The 23,535-nt window shown below is 36.7% G+C and overlaps 1 protein-coding gene across 1 annotated transcript in view; it reads left to right on the top strand.

The window, feature by feature from the left end:
* Nucleotides 1–23,535, top strand: part of CUBN (cubilin) — a 324,592-nt gene that overhangs the window by 72,081 nt on the left and 228,976 nt on the right. The window contains 5 exon segments of the mRNA XM_020966874.2: nucleotides 7,822–8,014; nucleotides 10,297–10,457; nucleotides 13,214–13,395; nucleotides 15,394–15,550; nucleotides 19,220–19,407. Of these exon segments, the coding sequence (XP_020822533.1) occupies nucleotides 7,822–8,014; nucleotides 10,297–10,457; nucleotides 13,214–13,395; nucleotides 15,394–15,550; nucleotides 19,220–19,407 (881 nt within the window).

The raw sequence follows: 23,535 nt of genomic DNA, 5'->3' as shown, positions 1-23,535 counted from the left end.
ATGAGTATTTGGGAAATCAAACCACACAATGGAAGATGAAGTTAGGTTGCAGTTGAACCACATTCTTCTGGATTCTTGACACTTGTATGCAAAGTCCTTGAATCCTCTGATGCTTCCCACTGGTATGGAAGGGACAATGAGGTCTTTAAGACTTCATTAATCTGGAAAGGCTTTGAGTAAGGTCCCAGAGATGACTATGTATGTCATCTGAAAGCCATTACCACAAGGCTGGCTACCAGATGTTGAATTTTTTCCAGCATGTCTCTTGTGAAGTATCTCTTGAAGATTGACTACTAAGGCACAGTAGGAATGCAGTCTACATTAGTAGAGGGAGTACCAGTGAAATCATAGGTCTTTGAAGGATTGACCTATAGTGAGTTTCACTAAGCATATTAGTTTTAAACTAATTACTTATTAACTGAAATACCGTAAATATCATTTAAAAATTAGTACAATCATTGCACACTGGATTTAGTTTTCATTTCTGATATTGTTGTATGGTACCATAAGCAAGGTAAAGCTAATCATGGAATTCTATGTTCCATTAAAATACTATAGAACTAAAGGGAAGGAAATACTGATAAAAATGCCTACACCCTATTGTTGTGTTTTGATATCATAATACTTTGTAATATGAATTGTACTTTTTTCCTCCAAACACACATTTCCATGATAACAAACAAAGGGAAGAAAAGAGTCAATTAGGTTTGTTGTTAGGTTCACCATATGATTTCCTTTAGTTTAACCTGATTTTATTTTTAGGTACAGAATGTATGTGTACTTTCTAACTTTTATAATGGTAACAAATCAAACAGTTCACCGGACTTACAAAGTTGTGTAGTACTAAGTCTAAATCTAAATTACCCATGGACATGTTTGAAATCAGAAAGGAAGGAGTCAGTAAAGAGATTGAATGTTAGAGATGGAAGATGAATTCAGGGGTAATCTTAAGGGCACATGCCATTGCTTTAGTCTTGGTAAGGAGAAGGACCACCTCATAGTCAGAGGCTGGAGGAAAGGAAGAGACAGAGTAGTGGATGATAGCAGGGGGTTTTGAGAATGCAGTGATATGGAGAAGAGGGAGCTCACAGCAAATGACCTTGATTTTCTCAGTTAAGTAACAAGTGAAATCCTCATTTGAGAGAATTTGGTGAACTAGTGCTATGGAAGGCTTAGGGGAGGAAAAGGAGGTTTGAATAGCTTCTTTGGAGAATGTCATAAAAAATTAATTAGGAAGGAATAAAAGGATTGCCTTGCAGTAGTAAGGGCTAAGATAAGGTTAGATAACAATTTGTAGTGTATTCAGAAAGCATGGTTTATGACTTTGAAGAGGTTCAGGGGCACCCCAAAATGCTGGGGTGCAAGGTTGTCTGGAAAGAATTCACTCAGTCTGTCTCTAGATCACGTATTGGCATTTATTGGGGGTAACACACAACATAACACAGTATACCAGGCACAATACACCAAGCAGGCTCCCCTGCTCCTTAAGGGAGATACAGTTTAAGGGAAACCACAGTTTGGGGGGGTGGCAAGCCCCAAGGGAGAGGGGGCTTAAGGGGGATAGGTCCTTAAGGGAGATCCCCATCAAGGGAGATCCCCAGCTTGAGGAACATGTCGTAAGTAGCCTGAGTGAGGGGGGGGACGCTGCTAACAGGGACCCCCTCTGTTTAAGGGAGATACTAGCCAGGAGAGGCTAGGGATTCTTATAGAGTAAAACCTGCCAGCGGTGGGGAGATGAGGTAATGTGGGACCATAGTTCAGAATTTCACTCATTGTCTAGGCGATTGTTCAGCCCCTGGTAGAGGGACTGGGCTGTGTTAGTTTCTAGGAAATACCAGCCTGCTTGAATCTGTCTGTCTCCTGAAGTGGCTTTAAGTGGTACTTGAGCTAATGGGTTTCTCATTGACCATTCTATTTGAATCTCATGAACTTCTTTCCAACTGAAGTAGGTAAAAATAATCCAGGGTTGGGGTTTGGTTAAGAATGAGAGATCTTGGGAAAAGGGAGTGAGGTATTAATGAAGAAGTTGAATTGTTTGCCTGTAGGATCAAGATTGGGAAGGGAGGATAACCAGAATAGGGCCTGAGAAAATGCTGAAGGGTCGCAGTATTGGAACTCATCATGAGTATGAAGAATAGGTTTAGGCAGAATAAAGATTAAGTAAAGATGGAACATCGGGAGGTTATAACAGAGGAATGTCAGCGTTTTGTCAGTCAGTCAATAAACATTAAGTGGCTATTATGTACCAAGCACTGTGCTAAGTACTGGGGATACAAAGAAAGGCAAAGGACAGACCCAGCTCTCAAGGAGTTCATGGTGTAATGGAGGAGACAACATGTAAAAAAGTACGTGTAAATAAGCTGTATCCAGGATAAATTGGAAGGCAGTAGCGTTAGGGAGGATTGATAAAAGGCTTTCTATAAAAGGTGGGATTTTTGTTGGGAATCAGAGGAAGCCAGGGAATCCTGGAGGCAGAAAGAAGGCTGGAGAGAAGATTCCAGGCATGAGGGACATCCAGTGAAAATGATGGGGTTATGGGATTCTAGCTGGACCCCTGAAAGGAAAAGACCAAGTCTTTGAACACAACCCAGCCCCTGAACTTTCCCCTACATTTCTACTCAGTAATCCTTTTAACTGCCCTTTCACTGTGACTCTCCAACACTTAACTCCTTTTATTGTCTGCACCTGGCCACACCCAGGCTATTTACCACTCCTTAATCCCATCCAGATCTTCTCACAGTCTTTTCCTGTATGTAAATACCAATCTTACCCTCATTAAATTGCTCAGATTCTTAGAATCTGGCCACTTCTATTGGCATGACAACAATGTAGATTTACTAGGACTTCTGCCCACCTAACTGGTGTTATAATAAAACCTTGCTACTCTGACTGAAGGAAGCTTTGAGTAGTGGAATTCTTTTGAGACAGACACCCCTGTACCCTTGCGTTTCAGAGTTCCCAGCACCCCAAACCACATCAAAAATGCAACCTGTAAGAAGACTAGAAAGGTGTGTAGGGGTGGGGGATGGAGAGGAAGACAGATTATGAAGGACTTTGAACACCAAACAAAGGATTTTCTGTTTGACCCTGGAGGTAAAAAGGAGGTACTGGAATTTATTGAGTAGGAGGTTGACCTTGGCAAACCTTTGAAAGCTTAGTGGGTGGTGGACTGCCCTGGGGGAAAGACTTGTGGTCTGAAGTCCAACCAGTAGGCTGTTGTACTAGTCCAGGTATAAGGTGATAAGGGCCTGCACTAGCATGGTGGCAGCATCAAAGAAGAAAAAGGGGTGTATTTGAGAGATGTTATGAAGGCAAAATCCACAGGCCTTGGGAACAGATTGGATATGGGGGTAGTAGGTGAGAGAGAATGAGGGGCTAAGGGATGATATCTAGATTGTTAGCCTGGGAAACTGGGAGGAGAGTGATGCCCTCTAAGGTAATAGGGAAGTTTGGATGGGTTGGGGTAGGCTTTGGCAGATTATGAGTTCAGTTTTGAAGATGTTGACTTTAAGATATCAATGGGACATCCATTTTTAGATGGCTGACAAGCAGTTGGAGATAAAGGACTGGAGGTTAGGAGTCAGGTTAGGGCTGGATAATAGATTTGAGAATGATCAACATAGACATGATAAGTGTTATTTAACCATTCTGGGCTTCAGATACTTCATCTATGAGTTGAGGAGCGTGGACTGTATGTCCCTTAAGGTCCCTTCCAGCTCTAGATCTGAGGTCCTATGATGTGCTTCAGTTCTATAATTTGGTAATCTTTTGATATCTTCTAGAAGAAGAGATAGGATGGCAGCTTCACTAGAAGCCACAGCTCTCTGTGTGACTCAAACGTTGAGTCGTTGGGGCATGTCAGAGTAGTCCAGATTTAAATATGTTTTCTTTAATGGATATTTTGTTCATTAATTTTCCTAGTAGCTAATGTTAGCGGTAATGCCTGAGTCAGTTAATATAGTTCTCTTCTTTTCTCCCCTTGGCTTTTGGAACTTTGTGGCTCTATTTTGGTTGAATACAGAAAAGCCTATAATTCTAGTTTTGGATTCAGATGCTAACATGATTTTCATCTAAGTGAAGCCTTACCAAAAAATTCAAAACCACCCAAATCATTTCCCTCCATATACTTTGAACTTTGCCATTTAAAACAGAAAAAAAAAACCCAACTGATGTTCCCTGTTAGCCTGACCCACAATATCCTCTAACTTTAATATTAAGTTATCACATTTTTACAATAATCATGTGACAGGGCATTTTGTCCACCCTGCAAATGCTCCATTAGTTTTCTTTAATGGATGAGTATTTGGGAAATCAAACCACACAATGGAAGATGAAGTTAGGTTGCAGTTGAACCACATTCTTCTGGATTCTTGACACTTGTATGCAAAGTCCTTGAATCCTCTGATGCTTCCCACTGGTATGGAAGGGACAATGAGGTCTTTAAGACTTCATTAATCTGGAAAGGCTTTGAGTAAGGTCCCAGAGATGACTATGTATGTCATCTGAAAGCCATTACCACAAGGCTGGCTACCAGATGTTGAATTTTTTCCAGCATGTCTCTTGTGAAGTATCTCTTGAAGATTGACTACTAAGGCACAGTAGGAATGCAGTCTACATTAGTAGAGGGAGTACCAGTGAAATCATAGGTCTTTGAAGGATTGACCTATAGTGAGTTTCACTAAGCATATTAGTTTTAAACTAATTACTTATTAACTGAAATACCGTAAATATCATTTAAAAATTAGTACAATCATTGCACACTGGATTTAGTTTTCATTTCTGATATTGTTGTATGGTACCATAAGCAAGGTAAAGCTAATCATGGAATTCTATGTTCCATTAAAATACTATAGAACTAAAGGGAAGGAAATACTGATAAAAATGCCTACACCCTATTGTTGTGTTTTGATATCATAATACTTTGTAATATGAATTGTACTTTTTTCCTCCAAACACACATTTCCATGATAACAAACAAAGGGAAGAAAAGAGTCAATTAGGTTTGTTGTTAGGTTCACCATATGATTTCCTTTAGTTTAACCTGATTTTATTTTTAGGTACAGAATGTATGTGTACTTTCTAACTTTTATAATGGTAACAAATCAAACAGTTCACCGGACTTACAAAGTTGTGTAATACTAAGATTAAATCCAAATTACCCAAATTTGCTAATATCCATGTAATACTTCCTTAATATAACTTAATTTTAATTTTAAAGTTAATTATTTTTTTTATGTCTAGAAATGTGTTTTTGTAATGCAGTTATTTCTATTGTTAATAGAGAATTATAAGTTCAGGAAAGGCATATAAGTGTATTTTGTATATTCATATGTACATGTAATCTATATAGTATTTTGTAGTGTATATGTGCAGTATATGCATATACATTATTTATGAATCATGAAGAGTTGGACCCAACTGAACAAATGAAAAACAACAAAAATATATTTTATTTCCCACGTATACATTATTTATGTTAATATTGATGACTCCTCTAATAACTCGAGCTTCCAGAATCCTTTTTTTTCCTTTCTACTGAACCACTCCTCTGTCTCCTTTGTCAGCTCTTTTATCTTTTTCCTACCTCTTTATGTTGGTGTTCCTCAAGGTCTGTTCTTGCCCTACTTCTCTTCTCTCTCTTTACCCTCTGTCCCTTGCTAATCCCTTAGATTCTTCTATCATCACCATGCAGATAACACTCAAGCTTGTATTAATAGCCCTGAATATCCTCCAAATTCCAGATACTTATCCACCCATCTTCAGGACATTTTCATCTGAACATTCTACTGACACCTCAAATTCAACATATCTCTTTCTGATTACATTGTGTCTATCTCTTCTGGCATCACCATCTACCCACTCTTCTGTTTTGCAGCCTAGTGTCTATCTTTGACTTTTCTTTCTTCCCTTCCCATATCTAATAAATTACGTACTCATATTGCAATATCTCATGTGCATTACTTCATCTTTATTCCTACGGATACCACCCTAATACAGATCCTCCTTACCACCTTCATAGGCTATTGACTAATTAGCTTTAATAAATACTTGTTGATGATTATAATGGCTTCCTAATAACTTAATTTTTAAAAAGATTTATTAATTCAAACCAGCATGCTTTAAGAAAAAATATGTAAAAAAACATTTACTATTTCAACATCTTACTATTGATTACAATAATTTTCCTTAGTTCCATTCTTCCATCTATAGTCCATCCTTCATATTGTTGTCAGAGTAATTATCCTATCTGTTAATTTTATTGTGATACTTTCTTGTTCAAAAATTGTCATTGGTTCTCTATTTCTCTTTAAGTAAAACTCAAATGCCCTTTCCTGGCATTCAATTCCTTCCATAATCTGGCAGCACTCCATCTTTCCAATGTTATTACATATTACTACCCTCTATGCATTCTAAATTGAGACTTATTAGTCTATTCTTTCTCCAAAATGCATCATGTAATCATTCTCTGTTCCCTATGCCTGAAGTTTCTTCCTTTTATTGTTGTATCCTAGCCCATCATTATAGCTCAACTCAAAGATACCTCCTCCTGTAAGCTTTCCTTCGTTGCCTTGATCAGTAAAAGATTTCCTTTTTGATTCTCTTTTAACTGATTGTCTGATGCATTTATCATGTTATATTGTGCATCATAGATATCTATGTGTCTCATCCATGAGGGTAGAATCATGACTTGTCTGAATGTTACATCTTCAGGTGAAAAAAAAATTCTCTGCCCATAGTAGTTGCTGAATGATGATGATGATGATGATGATGATGATGATGATGATGATGATAACATTACAATTCTTGGTTGAGGATGCAAACAATTAACTATACTGGAACTGATGCCTGTAGTCACCTGACTATCACATTGATCCATAACAACTTAAAAATGTTTTTGATGGTTGGCAGCTAGGTGGCACAGTGGATAGAGCACCGGTCCTGGAGTTAGGAGGATCTGAGTTCAAATCTGGCCTCAGATACTTGACACTTACTAGCTGTGTGACTCTGGGCAAATCACTTAATCCCAATTGCCCTCACCAAAAAAAAATGTTTTTGATGATATTATCACATCAAATTCTCAGACTATCCAACCTGTATTGAATGAAAAGTGTTTGAAAGATAAAGACCTAGCAGGAGTAATCAGAATCATGAGGGAACAAGATGAGATGCATGTCATCTCTGTTGTCCTGGTTGCTACTGAGTTTTGTTAAAGATGCATTCAATGAGCTTACAGAAGATGAGCTTACACCTTAATACTTATATTCAATTACAAAATGTATTTCTTTTATCTACCCGTGTAATAGTTCTTAGGTCATTTTAAATGTAAAAGAATAAGTTAGTGACTTGTCCTTACACTCTCTCTATAAAATGATGAAAAGATGGAATATAATAATAATAATTAGAATTTGAATAATTGGAATTTTTTATTATTATTGGAATTATTATTAGAAATAATAATAATGACAACATGGGGTAGTGGAAAAAAGTTGGACTCGGAGTAAGAAAACAGATGAAGTTGAATCCTGCCTCTGGTACTTAATAATATGACCATGTCACACCTTTCTTGGTATCAGTTTCCTCATCTATAAAATGGGGGATGGGGGGAGAATACCTGTACCACCTACCTCATGAGGCTATTGTGAGGATAAAGTGACATACTTTATGTTTAGCAGTTTCCAAACATTAAAGCTCTCCATTATCCATTATCATTCATCTTTTTTGACCGTATGAATTAATAAATAAATAATGAAATGTGTCATTGGGTCCTATTTTTGGTGCCACTGTTTTTCAGTCCTGGTGACTTCTCTTTTCTTTTCATAGCATGCTTCGAAGACTATACAGATCAGTTTGGCCATCTGTCCTCCCTCAACTTCCCCAATAACTACCCCAATAATGTGGAATGCATTTATACGATCACAGTGGAAATAGGCCATCAGATTGCATTGTACTTCTTCAACTTTTCCTTGGAGACTGTCGTAGGTACATCTTGCATTGCAGACTATGTGGAAATCAGGTAAGCATCTTTTCTTGAACTGTTATCTGTTATTTATTATCAAATGGAAAAATCTGTCTTCTGAGCAGAATCCCTTAGTAAGTGCCTTCTTGTAACTATAGAAGGATTGTAAGGGTCATTATAGGGTTCGTCCATTACATTCCAGCATAGCAGAGGGTTTATGAAAATGTTGTCCTCAGCTAGCAGATTCTTTTGCAGTACTTTCTCCTTGCACTTTTGATAGTTCAGAGATGAACTGGAATTTGATTTTGTGCCGATTCAATGGACAGATCATTCCATTCACATGAAGTTCAGGATATCTTGGAGTACTCACTCCATTTTTGGGCATTCCATGCCACCTTCTATTTCAATAAGAGATTAAAGACAATGGCCATTTGAATGTCAGAGTCTCAAGTAGGGTTTAATTTCCATCAAAATTAAAACACATAAATCACCCTTAGCAATCAAAGCAACCTCAGCACAAATCATGTATTTTTCTCTCCGAAAGTTTCAAGATAAACTGTAAAAAAAAAAATACACATTTGCTGTTGTTAGTACATTTGTAGGGTTCAATCTCAAGAGAATATTTTATACCTTTAGATCTTTATAGAGCAATGATATCTAGTTGGAGTTTGGTTTGAGTCAGGCATCTTTGAAAACACAGTGAAATTCCATTCATTTAAATTTATACTTTATCAATAAGTAAGGAAGTGTATTACTGTATCATATTTTTGGTACAATTAAGTTTTTCAATTCTGGTGACTTCTTTCTTCTTTTTGTAGCATACTTGGAAGACTATATAACTCCATTTGGATAAAGCCTGATGCAGGAAATTTTAAAAGAAATTCAGTTTTACTTTCCAGTATAATCTTGTTTACAAAAATAACATGAATTATTCTTCTAAATAAAATGCTAAATTGTATTAAAATGATTAATCGCCATAGGCCTGCGGGAGAGCATGAAAATAAATATCCACCAATTTGTTCCTGAAACAAAGGATTATAGGATGTAGAGCTAGGAGAAATCTCGGAAGATAATTAGTCCAACCCCCTCATTTTATAGATGTGGAGGCCAAGGACTAAGAAGGTAGATGATTTGGCCAAGGTCACACAGATAATAAGCATCAGAGGCAAGATTTGGACCCAGGTTTTCTGAGTCCAGAGGCAGGGTTCTTTCCACTGAAGGAGTAAATGTGGAGTCAGATGACCTGGATTCCAGTTCTTGTTCTAATATTTACTACCTGGGCAAATTTGATCAGGTCATTGACCAATGCAGGCTCTCTGAGCCGTGGTTCTTTCATTCAGAAAGTGAGGATAACATTACTGTTACCTACCTCAGGGGGTCATTGAGAAGAAAACGTTTTGGAAAGCATGAATTCCCCTGTAATTGTGAGCTCTCATCACTTACTTTGTATAATTAGTTGAATCTATAGCTCAAAAAATATGCTGCGTGTAAACCGTACTTAAGATCCTGGAAATATCAGTTAAAGGAATTCTTTTTTTATTTTTTTACTAAAGAAGACTCAAGAATAAAATGATTGAATTATGACACATTTCATATTGAGGAACAAATTAGATTCTTTTAATTCAATTATGCAGTAATATGCCACTTATAGTTTATTTATATTTATATTTATTTCATAAATAAGAGCTCTTCTTCCAATTCTCTCCCAAACCTTCCTCCAGGATTCTTCATTTTTATTTGTTAAATGTGTGTTATTATTCAGTCAACTCTGAAATTGAAAATATACATCTGGACATCAATAGCTGAAAAATAACTGATTTTACAACTTTTTTGATCCTGCAATAATTTTAGAAGTTCTACTTCCTCTCCTTTTAATTACTTAATATACATTTTTTCCAAATGGATAAACATTGTCATTGTTTTTGCATATTCTTTGTAGAGCAGAGTACTCCCCTATTCCCATGTACTGCAATCTACTTAGCTGTGCCTTAACTGTCAGGTACTTGGGGTATTTCTAGATTTTTTTACTATCATACTTACTGAAGGTTTTGTTTTCAGAGGGAAAAAATGAAGCACATCAGTTAGTTTGAAATTGGTTATGATTTGGCATGGAGGTGTGTAATTTCATTCACTAAATATCATTACTAGTTACTACTTCTTAAGTTATTTTAATATTATTAGTTGTGTAAAAGCTGAAATTATGCTTTTGTACTAGAGACTCATGAGAGGACTGATAGAAACAGATTTGTTTACAACTACAGTCCATAAATCTATATAAAATATTTGAACAGCAATATTAATAGTCTAACTGAGACAATTATTCCTGTATCTGATTATAGAGATGGAGGCCATGAAAATTCACCGTTTCTGGGACAATACTGTGGGACAACTAAGCCTCCAATGATAATCTCCCATAGTAACAAATTATGGATAAAATTTAAGAGTGACTCATTTATATCAAGTTCTGGATTCTTGGCCTATTGGGATGCATCATTAACAGGTAAAGTGTGAGCAGGCACTCCTATTGGAAAACTCAGTCCAGTTATCTGTTGGGTCCTTGTATCGTGTGTTTGTGTCTTATCTGCTTCTTCCTGCTAAATAAACTAGTACTCCTCCAGAAGGAGCAAAGAATCTAGTGTCCAGGGAAAGAGAGGGAGCTATCTGAGGGTCAGCAGCAAAGTGAAATGATGTAGGTCGGTATCATTAGTTAATTGAATTTGACCTTGTGTCTGCCAAATGAATTAATCATTCTTCTTTTCTCCCAATGAGGATAAATTTTCTAGTATCAAGGGAAGAAAAGGAGGGTAACTGTAGATCAGCAGCAAGATGGAATGAATTGGATAGATCATATTAGATTTACATATCATGTCTCACAAATAGACATTTTACTACAACAGTTAGCAACGAGGATTACTTTTGCTGCTACCAATAAAAATATTAAAAGCTAGTATTTATGGGGCTTTAGGTTTTGCAAAGTGCTTTAGGTATTTGATCCTCACAACAATTCTGTGAGGTAGGTGCTATTATTATCCCATTTTACATTTTACAGATGGGGAAACTGAGTCTGACAGAGGTTAAATGATTTTGTCACAGTCATATAGCTGGTAAGTGTCTGAGGTAGGTTTTGAATTCAGGTCTTTCTGACTCCCAAGTCTAGCATTCTACCCACTTGCTTCATGTAGGTACAGAGTTTAAGGAGAATCTTCCAGGGACTTGCAAAGAGTCTGTGATATTTGTGCTTCCAGCAGTACCATGGGATGCAGGCACACATGACACACATTGGTCTCCCTTCTAGAGTGGGAGGAATGGCTCCGTACTTTTGAAGTTATCATGGACAGTGATGTTCCTTCATTTCTCCTCTAGGATGGGGACCAACTTGTATTTTGTGCACCTGTGCCACTTGGTACTGGTAGAAACACAAATATAACACACTCTTTGCAGGTCCCTGTAAAGTTGTCCTTGTCTTTTGTACGTGTTGAAGCAAGTGAGTAGAGACGAGATGTGGAGTCAGAAAGACCTGAATTCAAATCAGCAGAAGAAAAGCTTCAAGGATGAAATGAGGAAGAAAAAAAAGCACGAAGAGGATGAGGAGAATTCTCACCTGTACCAGGGGTTTGGAGAGTAGAAAAAAAATTCAACCCAACAAATTTGTTTAATAATTCAGTGAATTTATTAAGCCCCTACTGTGCACCATGAATGATATTAAAATACTGTGGATGCAAAGACAAATGAAATATGACCAACTTAAGTAAGCTCCTTTAAAAATCTCTTGGATCAGCAAGGTGGTTAATAGGTAAAAATGGCTAAAAATTAGTTTATTATTATTAATAGATAAAATAGATATTGACATCGATTGCCATGAGTAACAACAAAGAGATTTACCATCCCAATCCATATTATGTTTTGAAAATTATTGGTATCTCAAGGCAAAATTCTAGAACACATTATTAAGGCTATATATAGTTTGTGAGGACTCCAAAAGGGAAGAAGTAATCATGGCTTCCTTAAGAATAGGCCACATCTAATTAACTTAATTTTCTTTTTTTAGAGGTAAATCAAGGGAATGGTGTAGATAGTTTATGTAGATCTCAGGAAAGCATTTGGGACAGTTTCTCATGTTTCTCCTATCCTTTTGGAAAAGATGAAAAGATATAGGGCAGATGATAGTAAAAACAGGTGAATTCAGAGCTCATTGAATTACCAGATGCAAAGAATGATCATTATTGGGTTAATATCAAGATGAAAGATTGTGTCTAGTAAAGTACCTCGGGGATCTTTCCTTGACCCTGGATTGTTCAACATTTTCATCAATGGCATTGATCAAGGTATAGATGACATTGTCGTCATTTTTTCAGATATCATGAAGCCGGGAGGGCTAGCTTACATACTGTATAAGTCAGAAACCCAAAAGATTTCAATGTATTAGATTTTGGGGCTGATTGAATAAGATATAACTTGCAATCCAATCCAATCATCATTTATTAAGCACCTGCTATGTGCCAGACACTGTGCTAAGGTCTGGGGATGCACTTAATAAAAAGAAAGACAGTCCTTCCCCTCAAGGAATTTATAATCTAATGGGGCGGGGGAAGACAACACACACAAGGAGGCAGGAAAGGGAGGAGAGCATAGGGACATCAAGAGGTATCTTGTTCTGTGGGATTGAAACCTGGCAGAGCAGAAGATGCAAAGGGGAGTGAGTTGAGTCCAATTACTTCACTCAGTGAAGGAAGGCATTGGGAGGAGTTTCATAAAACTTTTTGTCAGAAATGTTAGAAAAGCACCCCAGCAGCTATGACTATCAAAAAATAGGATGGGCTAAAAGTGAGATCCCCTTAACTGGAGGTGTTCTCTTTTATCATGTTTTTTCAGTTTTCTCACCATCCTGAGAAATGATCACATGATGTCCAAGTTGAAAGAGACTTCATGGGTAATCTAGTCTAACCTGGACCTGACCCAAATCCCTTTGATCATACCCCCAACAGATGATGGACATCATGTGATCATCTCTTTCTTAGACCCTTTTTGTCCTATGACTTTTGTCTTAAAAAAAGCAGGGCATTCCTGACAAAGAGGGGAGTGTCAGATTATAGACTCAACTTGGGGCCTCTTCAGCCTGTGTCCGTGTGATCAACGGTCTTCTGTGTGCCTCTCTGTTTGAAAGAGTTATAGTAGAAACCTCTGACCTTGAGAAAAGGATGTACTTTTTCCTGAAGAAGGAAGATGAATGTTATTTCCTCTGTTTTTCTCCCATAGGCTGTGGTGGAAATCTCACGACTCCAAGTGGCATCTTCATGTCTCCCAACTATCCAATGCCGTACTACCACAGTTCTGAATGCTTTTGGTTGCTAAAGTCCAACAGAGGCAGTCAGTTTGAACTCACATTTGAAGACTTTCACTTAGAGAGTCATCCAGATTGCAGTTTAGATTATTTGGATGTATGTATAGTATTTAATTTCATTATCCATCCTTCCTTCTCACTCTGGACCCACAATGCATCTATTTATTTGACCGTGAGGTTTAGAAAAGTGCTCATTTTTCTATGAAGAATCTTAGTTTAATTGAAATGTAATTAAGATATATATATATGTATATGTGTATGTATATATACATATATATATATATATATATATATATTACAAAAATGAGATTTTCTAATGAATGGATATGAATGAGTGACATGCTGTATTTTTTCAGTGTTTTAAAAGAGCCATGATTTCATGACCTTTCTCTCTACTGATAGAGTAAATGATTTCATAAGTTGTTGTGGCTGAAAAAAAGTTTCTCACCTACCAGCCTACCTGAGGAACCTCTCTGAACTTAGGTAGGCTGCTGCTCAGATGAAGGATGTCCATTCTATTGCCAGGCCCATACTTGAAGCCTACCTGACAATGCTTGTATTCCCCTATGGTAAAACCTTTGAGACCCCAGGATCATCTCTACTGCCAAGGATTCATCAGAGTAGCATTTCAGTAGATATACTCTGTATTTATGTAAAATGTATGTAAAATTTTCCTGATTGTCCAAAGATAGTAGATAGATTAAAAAATAATTTTGGGATTAAAAGTGATAACACTCTCTAGAGTATCTGTGTGTGATTGCTTTGGAAAAATCCCAGTAATTTGGACAACTGTTTGGCTAAATGAAAAGTGAAAATTGCCATTTCTTGAACAAAGCTTGTGCTTTATTAGCAAAGTCACCAATTACCATTATAAATTTCAATAATCAAAAACTTAGACAAATTCCATAGATCCTAGGTCCATAGATTTGGATGATCTTAGTGATTATCTTTTAAAATTTGGTTCTGCTTTAATCCAAGTAATCTTCAAATAAAGGACAGACAGATAAATAGACACAGATAAAAAGATAAATAGATATATTAGATAAAGCATTTATTAAGGATTTATTATATACCAAGCACTATGCTAAGCACTGGGAATATAAACATAAGCAAAGGAAAAGAAGGAAGAAAAGAAGAAAGAAAGAAAGAAAGAAAGAAAGAAAGAAGGAAAGAAGAAAAGGAAAGAAGGCCCTACCCTCTCAGTGTTTATATTCCAAAGGAGGAAAACAACATTGAAATGAGAACTGGAGAGGCAGCTACCTGTGTGAGGGAAAGGTATCAAAGTCCAGAGAGTCAGGAGTAGAGCTGGGAGAGAAGTGGGCTGTATCTGGGCCAGAAATTTCCTCAGATGGTGGTTCACAGTAGTAACTCACCAAGGGCAGTAAGGGACCTGGATCTCCAGGGTGAAGAGGAAGCTAAGGCAGAGGTGGAAAAGTCTGGAGATTCAAACATTCAAACAAAGCAACAAAATAAAAGATCATATGTAAAAACTACCTGTTGTTTAGTTGGTTTAAAAATGTGCATGCCAACCTTGACAAAATAATAATAAAACCACCCTTTTTGTTTCCATATGCTTTTCTAATACTCTTTTCCTTTCTTTCATTTTAGGCAGTATTTTGCTGCTGTTACTTTTCATATTTTGTTACTGTTAGCCCTTAAAGTTCTATCCTTAATCATTTTATTTGATTTTTTTTTTCAATTTATTCCTCAGTTTGACCTCAAGTTTGCAAGCTTCCTGCTGTAGGCATCTACATCCATCTGCTCTCAATCTGCTGATTTCAAAATGACATTTTTTTCTCTCTCCCCTTTCTCTCTCTTTCCCCTCAGCTCTTCTTTTCCCCCATCCCTCTGCCTTCTCTTTCTCTTTTCCTCCTCCTTCTCCCCTCCCCATTCCTCTCTCTGTTCCCAAGGCTCCCAAGGACTTTCAGGATGTTCTTTTTTTCTTCCTTGACACTATCTTATTTGTACTTGTGAACAAATGTTGAAGTGGGGCTGTCTGTGTCCAGAATCTGCCACCACTTAAATTGATTATTTAATTTTATTATATAAAATTATTATTAATTATTAATTATATAATTATTTAATTTTATTTTAGGTCTATGATGGTCTGACTACGGAGGCTCATCTCCTGGCCAAGCTCTGTGGAAATGAGATACCACCACTGATTCGCTCCAGTGGAGACAGTCTTTTCATAAAACTGCGAACAGACGAACATCAGGAGGGAGGTGGTTTCCTAGCCCAGTATCAGCAGAGTGAGTACCAGTAGTCCAGTGCTAGGGTTGGTGATGCTCACATACTTGTGCTGAACTGAAATGGCAACAAGCCATTCAGGGCAATGCCCCAGAGTCTGCTTATCCTCTTATTTATGGCATGAGTTGAGATTGGCCTAATTTGAGAATAAAATGCTCATTCAACAAGTTAAATCTCATCAAGTTAAAGAACATTCTGTGCCAGGGGTTTACATACGGGTGCTATAATAGGATTGTACGTACTGGAAGGTACCTTTGAAGGCATTTAGTCCAATCCCCTCATTTACAAATGAAGAAACTGAGTCCCACAGAGGGTGTGTTTTACCCAGGAGCAAACAGGGACAGAGGCAAGGATCTGAACCCAGATCCTCTGTTTATAAGTCTTCTTTTTGTTTTGTTTTGTTTTTACAATGTCATGCTAGAGCTGGTCATCTTAATAGTTCTTTAAAAAAATTTTTTTTTTGGCTTATGACTTCAACTCTAAAGTTCTCTGATTTCGTGTTTCATGAAAGACTCAAAAGTTTGTGGATGTCCATAAAGCCCTAGTGCTGTTAAAACTGCACGAAGACTTTTGGGACAACTTGGATTTTCTAGAAATCTGTATTTCCTTGGGCATGTGTTATTTAAAACAAGCATATCTTATCAAGCAACTATTTTTTTTAAACTACCTTATAAACATTTTATCTACACTTCACAGAGTTACAGTAATTTTCATAATCATATCCTTGATCACAGGAAGCAACACTAAAGGCCATTGCCTGGGTGGAATATTTTCTTTTGAGCTTTTAATGCGAATTTTTACCTCTTTAGAGTAAGATTTACTGAAGAACCCCTCAATTTTTTAAAAGAAAATCTTTGATTCAGGGGATCACTTACATTTTCAGGACTGTGTCTTGAAAACTGGATTGAAGATTTAAAGAAAAATTATTAGGCTTCAGATAAATCTGACTCAAAATTCAATGAAAAACTTGAAAGAAAATCCCCTTCCCAGGTTACTAGTCTTCATGGGTTGCTCACTGCTATAAAAGAAATGATCACATTGATTCCGGGAACTCTGGAAGATGCAGTTAAGACAAGCCATGGAAATTCAAGTTCATTGACATCCAAGAAGATTGTGTGTCTTCTTCTCTTCATTTTGACTGAATCACTCAGCCCTTCTGTAGAAACTGCATTGTCTTTTAATGTGTTCCTTCTAGACCTCTAAAGTCTACCAATTTGAAGATGCCTTCATATTGAAAAGAGCTTAAAAAAAATGAATCCCAAGGATCTACTTCTGGATTTATCTTACTTATAGAAATATAAAGTAAATTTAAGTACCTGGCTACTCTGAAAGCCCTTACTTTTGGTGTTCTATACTAACTATACAAAACACAAAAAAGACTCTGGAATGAAATTATTTTCATACCACCCCGGATTCCCCCCGATGTAAAGAAAATCTTGAGCGCCAATTATTTATGCTCTGTACTCCCACTATAATAACACTGGGAGGGGGGAGGGCAGAGTATGCCATAGCCTATTGTCATAGACAATGGTTGTAACATGACAAAGTGTTCCTATTATTTCAAGAAAAAGCCTCCTTGGATGGGTGCTCTAGTCTAGCGGACCTGCGTTATTCTAAATTCCAGGTGCTAACAGATTACATTATAAGAGGATTTTCTGTACTTTAACACTAGTAAAGTCATCTGGCAATATGGATTGCTCACTTAGCAGCTAGAAATAATCTTATCTAAAAATGACACTGTAAGTCACCATTACAGTCATATTCGGAGTGTAAGTTCTTTAGAAAATCTTGGAGTTTTAAGAGTTTTATTGGTGTTCATTCTTGATAATGTGTGAACTTGCAGACATCAGATTCATATAGCAAGAGAGACTAGGTTGACTCTGAGATACTTTTGAACCTTGGGTTTTAGTTGCGTGGTGATAAAACTTAATGTTTTAAGTGAACAAATAATTTTTCCAATTTCTACACCAGCCTGTGCACAACTCTTAACTTCAACGTGAACTGCCCCACTCATTTTATGATTGTTTCTTTGCTACTACTCTCTCAACATGTTGTTCATTCAAAATCCATTTTTTCCCCTGGCATTTGATTTGTCTCTAATCCTACAATACACACCAAGTCTTTATCCATCTAAGGGCCGAGCAGGGATGAACAGAGATAACTATTCATTTTTGTGGAGATGATCATTTTTGGACAGCAAATTCAGAGCATGCCAGCAAGAAAAAGCTAGGACAGTTTGCTATCTGAATTTGAAGGTCTTTAGAGGAAAAGTTTTTTATACTATGAAAGGAAGAGAAGGCCAAGTTCAGTCAATCAGGACATGTTTTGCCCCTTGTGTTCTTTCATGTTTATGCATTGCCCAGCTGGGCATACACAAATCACATACTTAATAGTAATGAGCTAGAAACGGTTCATTCACGTAAAACAGTAAAGTCACAGATTGCAGATTCTTTGACTGCAAAGCCCTGGCCAAAACAGATTTTAACAGGAATGGTTGAGGGAGTGCTCAGGAATCACGAGTTTAGAAACGCTCCAGTCATTTCTGATAATTGGCTACCACCTCCGTAATTGCCCAGGGCATCAGAGCTCATCAGTGGAGCCCCAGGCACTAGTATTAGAAAAGCAGGGCTCTTGAGAGAGTGAAAACCCTTCAGAATCAGTGGCATGCTTGTTCCCCTTATTCTATTTAATTCTGACAATAAAGAGAAGATGAGGAAAGACCCTTTAGAAAAATAATGTAATATATGTGGGTTGGCCAAATCTGTGCACTCAGCAGAACCTGAAATATGTCCTATGCCACTCTCCCGTCCATGGTTTTGCTGAAGGTGTAATTAAATTCTGGTTTGGAATACATTGTTTGCTGTTTCCCTGTCTTCCTGTGTGCCTTTGCCTCCCTTTCATTCTTTTGGTATTCAGTTTGATGACTAAAAAGATGAATTATTCCACCATTATTATGAATTTTACACTGACTTTATAGTGTTTGACAAAGTCACATCATGACCTTCAGCTTTTAGCACCGCATAACATCTTGTAATTTCAGAGTGTTTAGACTGGAGATCAGCATTTCTGTTTCTACATAACAGTGGTGCTTCATTTAGGGTGTGTGAACTTAAAAAAAATTGGTACCATTGCATCATAACTTGTTTCATTTGTAATCCTGAATATTTTGTTTTATGCATTTGAAAACATTATTCTAAGAAGTCCTTATAAACTTTATCAGACTTCCTAAGGAATCCAGGATGCAAAAAAGGTTAGCACCGGAAGCCTTGCAAGAGGGTTTTCAAGACTGGGGAGGTGAAACTCAGAATAATGAATTCACTTCTCCAAGTCAACAAGTAATGGTAATTCAAGAAGAGAGTTAAGCTCTTCTAACCACCTCCCAATACAGTTGAACTTAGAATATATTTCAGCGTGCTTCTTTAATTCTGCAGAGGACTTAAAAAGTATTTGGAACTCATTAAAAGCCAACTCTTCATGTTTTATTCTGACAGGGAATCTTTCTGTTGTAAAAATGCCAAGCCAAGTATTTATTAAAAGGCTATAAAATGCAGATGTTTCCTTGGGAGAGAGACCCCATCTACATATCTTGATGTAATTAAGTGAGGTATGAATATGTGAATGTATGTGACTAAGAAACCCATGGTGCTAGCTGCTCATCATTATTTTTCCAGCTTGCCAAGATGTGGTGATTGTCAATCTTACTTATGGCATCCTAGAAAGTATAAATTATCCCAATCCCCATTTTGCAAATGAACGTTGCAACTGGACCATCCAAGTAACAGCTGGCAACACAATAAACTATACCTTTTCAGCGTTTGAATTGGAATATGATGAAAACTGTGCTGTGGAATATTTAGAGGTAAGTTACTCTAGGTAAGCACACTAACTGTAAAAGAATATGAACCACAGGTGGGACAATGGATAGAGTGTTGGGCCTGGAGTCATGAAGACTTGAGTTCAAATGGGACCTCAGACACTTACCCACTAGTTGTGTGATCCTGTGTGCTTCAGTTTCCTAGAATGTGAAATGGAGATGATAGTAACAGCACCTTCAGCACAGAGTTGTTGAGAAATCCAAATGATATGTAATTTGTAAAGTGCTTTTTGATAAACACTCATTCTTTCCTTCCAAAGAATGGGTTACATGGAGCTGAAGGCCAATATCTAGACAGTAGGCACTTAACAAATACTCGTTGGTTGATTTTTTTTTTATTGGTAGAGTTGAAGCATCTTCCCTTTTGAAAGCAGAATCACATAATTTCAGAATGGGAGAGATATAAGTAGCTACCTAATTCTCACTGTAATATACCCAACAAAGGATCCAACAGCCCTCTCTTGAAGACCTCCAGTAAGGGAGGATCCACTCTCTCCCCAGAAAGTCTGTTCCACATTTGTAGAGCATGACTTGTTGGGAAATCAAACTTTTACTCTCTGTGGCCTCTAACCACTGTTCCTGCTTCTGTCTTCTGGGATCAAATAAAATAAATTATTATTCTTTCTTCCACTTTCATAGTGTTTCAAGTAGTTGGAAATAATGGTCACATTCCCATTGAGTCCTTTCTTCTCCAGACAAAATATTTCCAGTTCCTTCAAATGTTCTTTATATGGCATGGACTCCAATTGAGGAGACAAGTACGTGTGAAAATATATGTAATGTAATATCAAGTTCATATGTATATACACATATAAGATTTAAATATAAGATACTATAGGAGGGAGGACATTAGCATTTGGGAGGATCAAGAGAGACTTTGTGCAGAAGGTAATGCTTGAGCTGTATCTTAGAGGAAGGGAGGGACTTTGAGATGCACATAAAGAGAGAGTACACTCTGGGTATGGTGGACAGCCAGTGTAAAGGCCAGTAGATGGGAGCCAGGCTGTGGTGTGTGAGGAACAGAGAGAAGGCCAGCTTAGCTGGATGGTGGTATAGGCAGGGGAAGTAATGTCTAATGAGGATGGGAAGATAGGTTGAGGTCAGGTTGTGAAGGTTTTTAAAAGCTAAACAGAAGGGTTTAGATTTTATTCTGGGGGCAATTGGAAACAACTGGAGGTGATTTAGTAGAGGAGTCACACATTCAGATATGTGCTTAAGGAAAATTACATTGGCCACCATGTGTAGAGTGGACTAGAGTGGGAGAGACTTAAGACAAGACCAATTAAGAGCTCTTTTAACAATTTTGGCAAGAAGAGATAAAAACCTGAATTAGGATAGCAGCTATGTGATTGGGGCCTAAAGTAAGATGGCAGCTGTGTGATTGGAAAGAAGGGGTCAGATTGAAAAGATTTGTGAAAGTACAAATGGCAAGATCTGACAACTGTTTGGATATGTGGGGCAATGGAGAATGAGGAGCGCAGAATGACGTCAAGATCATGAGCCTGACGTACTGGAAGAATGTTGGTGCATCAAAAGAAATAGGGACATTTGGAAGGGTGGCACATTTAAGGAGAAAGAGAATGAGTTCATTTTTAGCCCTGTTGAGTTTTCCCAATAGTTTATAATAGATAAGGAAGGAAAGGCATATTCAGGTAGTTCTCTAGATTGTCTGATCACATGTGGAATATTATGTTCTGTTCTGGGCACCATTGTTTGAGACAGACGTTGTCAGATTAAAGTACGTGCAGAAGAGGGTGGCTACCAGAATGATGATGGGTTTCAAAATGTTATATGAGGACCTTCTGAAGGAACTCAATACAACATGTATTATGCTCCTACTATATATAAGGCATTCTGGTAAACACTGGGAATATAAACATTGGTATTAAACAAACTCTTCTCTTTGAAAAAATTATCTTTAATTTTCATTTTTTTCTTTTTAAATAGTATTTTATTTTTCCAGTTACAGGTAAAGGCAATTTTAAACAGTCATTTTGTAATAAAATTTTGAGTTCCAAGTTTTCTCCTTCCCTCTATCCCCTCCCTCCTCCCTAAGATGGTAAGCAATTTGATATGTAATATGTGTGCAATTATGTAAACTTTATTTCCATTTTAGTTGTGTTGTAGGAGAAGAAACAGAACAAAAGGAAAAAATTATGAAAAAATAAAGTGAAAATAGTGTGCTTCAATTTGTATTCAGACTTCATCAGTTCTTTCTTTGGATGTGGATAGCATTTTCTATCATGAGCCTTTTGAATTGTCTTAGATCATTGTATTGCTGAGAAGACCTAAGTCAATCACAGTTGATCATTACACAATGTTGCTGTTACCACGTACATGTTATCATGTACTCTTGGTTCTGCTCGTTTCACTTTGTATCAGTTCATATAAGTCTTTACAGGTTTTTCTGAAATCTGCCTACTCATCATTTCTTATAGCATGCTAGTATTCCATTACATTCATATACCACAACTTGTTCAGCCATTCCCCAATTGATGGGAAACCCTTTAATTTCTAATTTTTTTGTCACCACAAAAAGAGCTGCTATAAATATTTTTGTGCATGTAGGTCCTTTTACCTTTTTTAGGATGTCTTTGGTATACAGACCTACAAGTGGTATTGCTGGATCAAAAGGTATATTCAAGTTTATTGCCCTTTGGATATAGTTCCAAATTGCTCCCCAGAATTCTTGGATCATTTCATAACTCCACAACAACCCATTAGTGTCCCAATTTTCCAACATCTTCTCCAGCATTTATCATTTTCTCTTTTTAGCCAATGTGATAACTGTGAGGTGGTACCACAGAGTTGTTTTAATTTGCATTTCTCTACTCAATAGTGATTTAGAGCATTTTTTCATATGACTAGAGATAGCTTTGATTTCTTCTTTTGAAACTGCCTGTTCATATCTTTTGACTGTTTATCAATTGGGAAATGACATGTATTCTTATAAATTGGAGTCAGTTCTTTATATATTTTATAAATGAGGCCTTTATAAGAGACACTTGCTATAAAAATCGTTTCCCAGCTTTCTGCTTTCCTTGGTTGCATTGGTCTTATTTGTGTAAAACCCCTTTAATTTAATATAATCAAAATTATCCATTTTATATCTCATAATGCTCTCTTTCTCTTGTTTGCTCATGAATTCTCCACTTCTCCATGGATCTGACAGGCAAACTATTCCTTGCTCTCCTAATTCGCTTATGATATCACCCTTTATGTCTAGATCATATACTCCTTTTGACCTTATCTTGGTATATGGTGTAAAATGTTGGTCTATACCTAGTTTCTGCCAACCACTTACCATTTTTCCCAACGGTTTTTGTCAAATAGTGAGTTCTTATCCTAGAAACTGGGATCTTTGTTTTATCAGATAGTAGGTTATTATGGTCATCTGCTACTGTGTGTTGTGTATCCAATCTATTTTGCTGATCCACCACTCAGTTTATTAACCAGTATCATATAGCTTTGATGATTACTGCTTTATAATATAGTTTTAGATGCAGTATAGCTAGGTCACCTTCCTTTGCATTTTTTTTCCATTAATTTCCTTGATATTCTTAACCTTTTATTCTTTCAGATGAATTTTGTTATTATTTTTTCCAGCTCTATAAAATAATTTTTGGTAGTTTGATTGGTATAGCACTGAATAAGTAAATTAATTTAGGTAGAATTGTAATTTTTATTAAATTAACTTGGCCTACCCATGAGCAATTGATATTTTTCCAGTTGCTTAGATCTGACTTACTTTGTGTGAAAGATGTTTTGTTATTGTGTTCATTATAGTTCCTGGGTGTGTCCTGGCAGGCAGACTCCCAAGTATTTTGTACTTTCTACACTTATTCTAAATGGAATTTCTCTTTCTATCTCTTGCTGCTAGGCTTTGTTGGTAAAATATAGAAATGCTAATGATTTATGTGGGTTTACTTTATATCCTGCAACTTTGCTAAAGTTGTTAATTGTTTCAAGTATTTTTTTAGTTGATTCTCTAAGTATATTATCATATCATTTACAAAGAGTGATAGTTTTGTTTTCTCATTGCTTATTCAAATTCCTTAAATTTCTTTTTCTTCTCTTATTGCTAAATCTAATATTTCAAATACAATATTGAAT

Source organism: Phascolarctos cinereus, unplaced genomic scaffold (assembly GCF_003287225.1).
Source record: "Phascolarctos cinereus isolate Bilbo 61053 unplaced genomic scaffold, phaCin_HiC Scaffold_1;HRSCAF=81, whole genome shotgun sequence".
In the NCBI taxonomy this organism is placed as follows: Eukaryota; Metazoa; Chordata; class Mammalia; order Diprotodontia; family Phascolarctidae; genus Phascolarctos; species Phascolarctos cinereus.
This window is presented reverse-complemented; position numbering and strand designations above follow the sequence as displayed.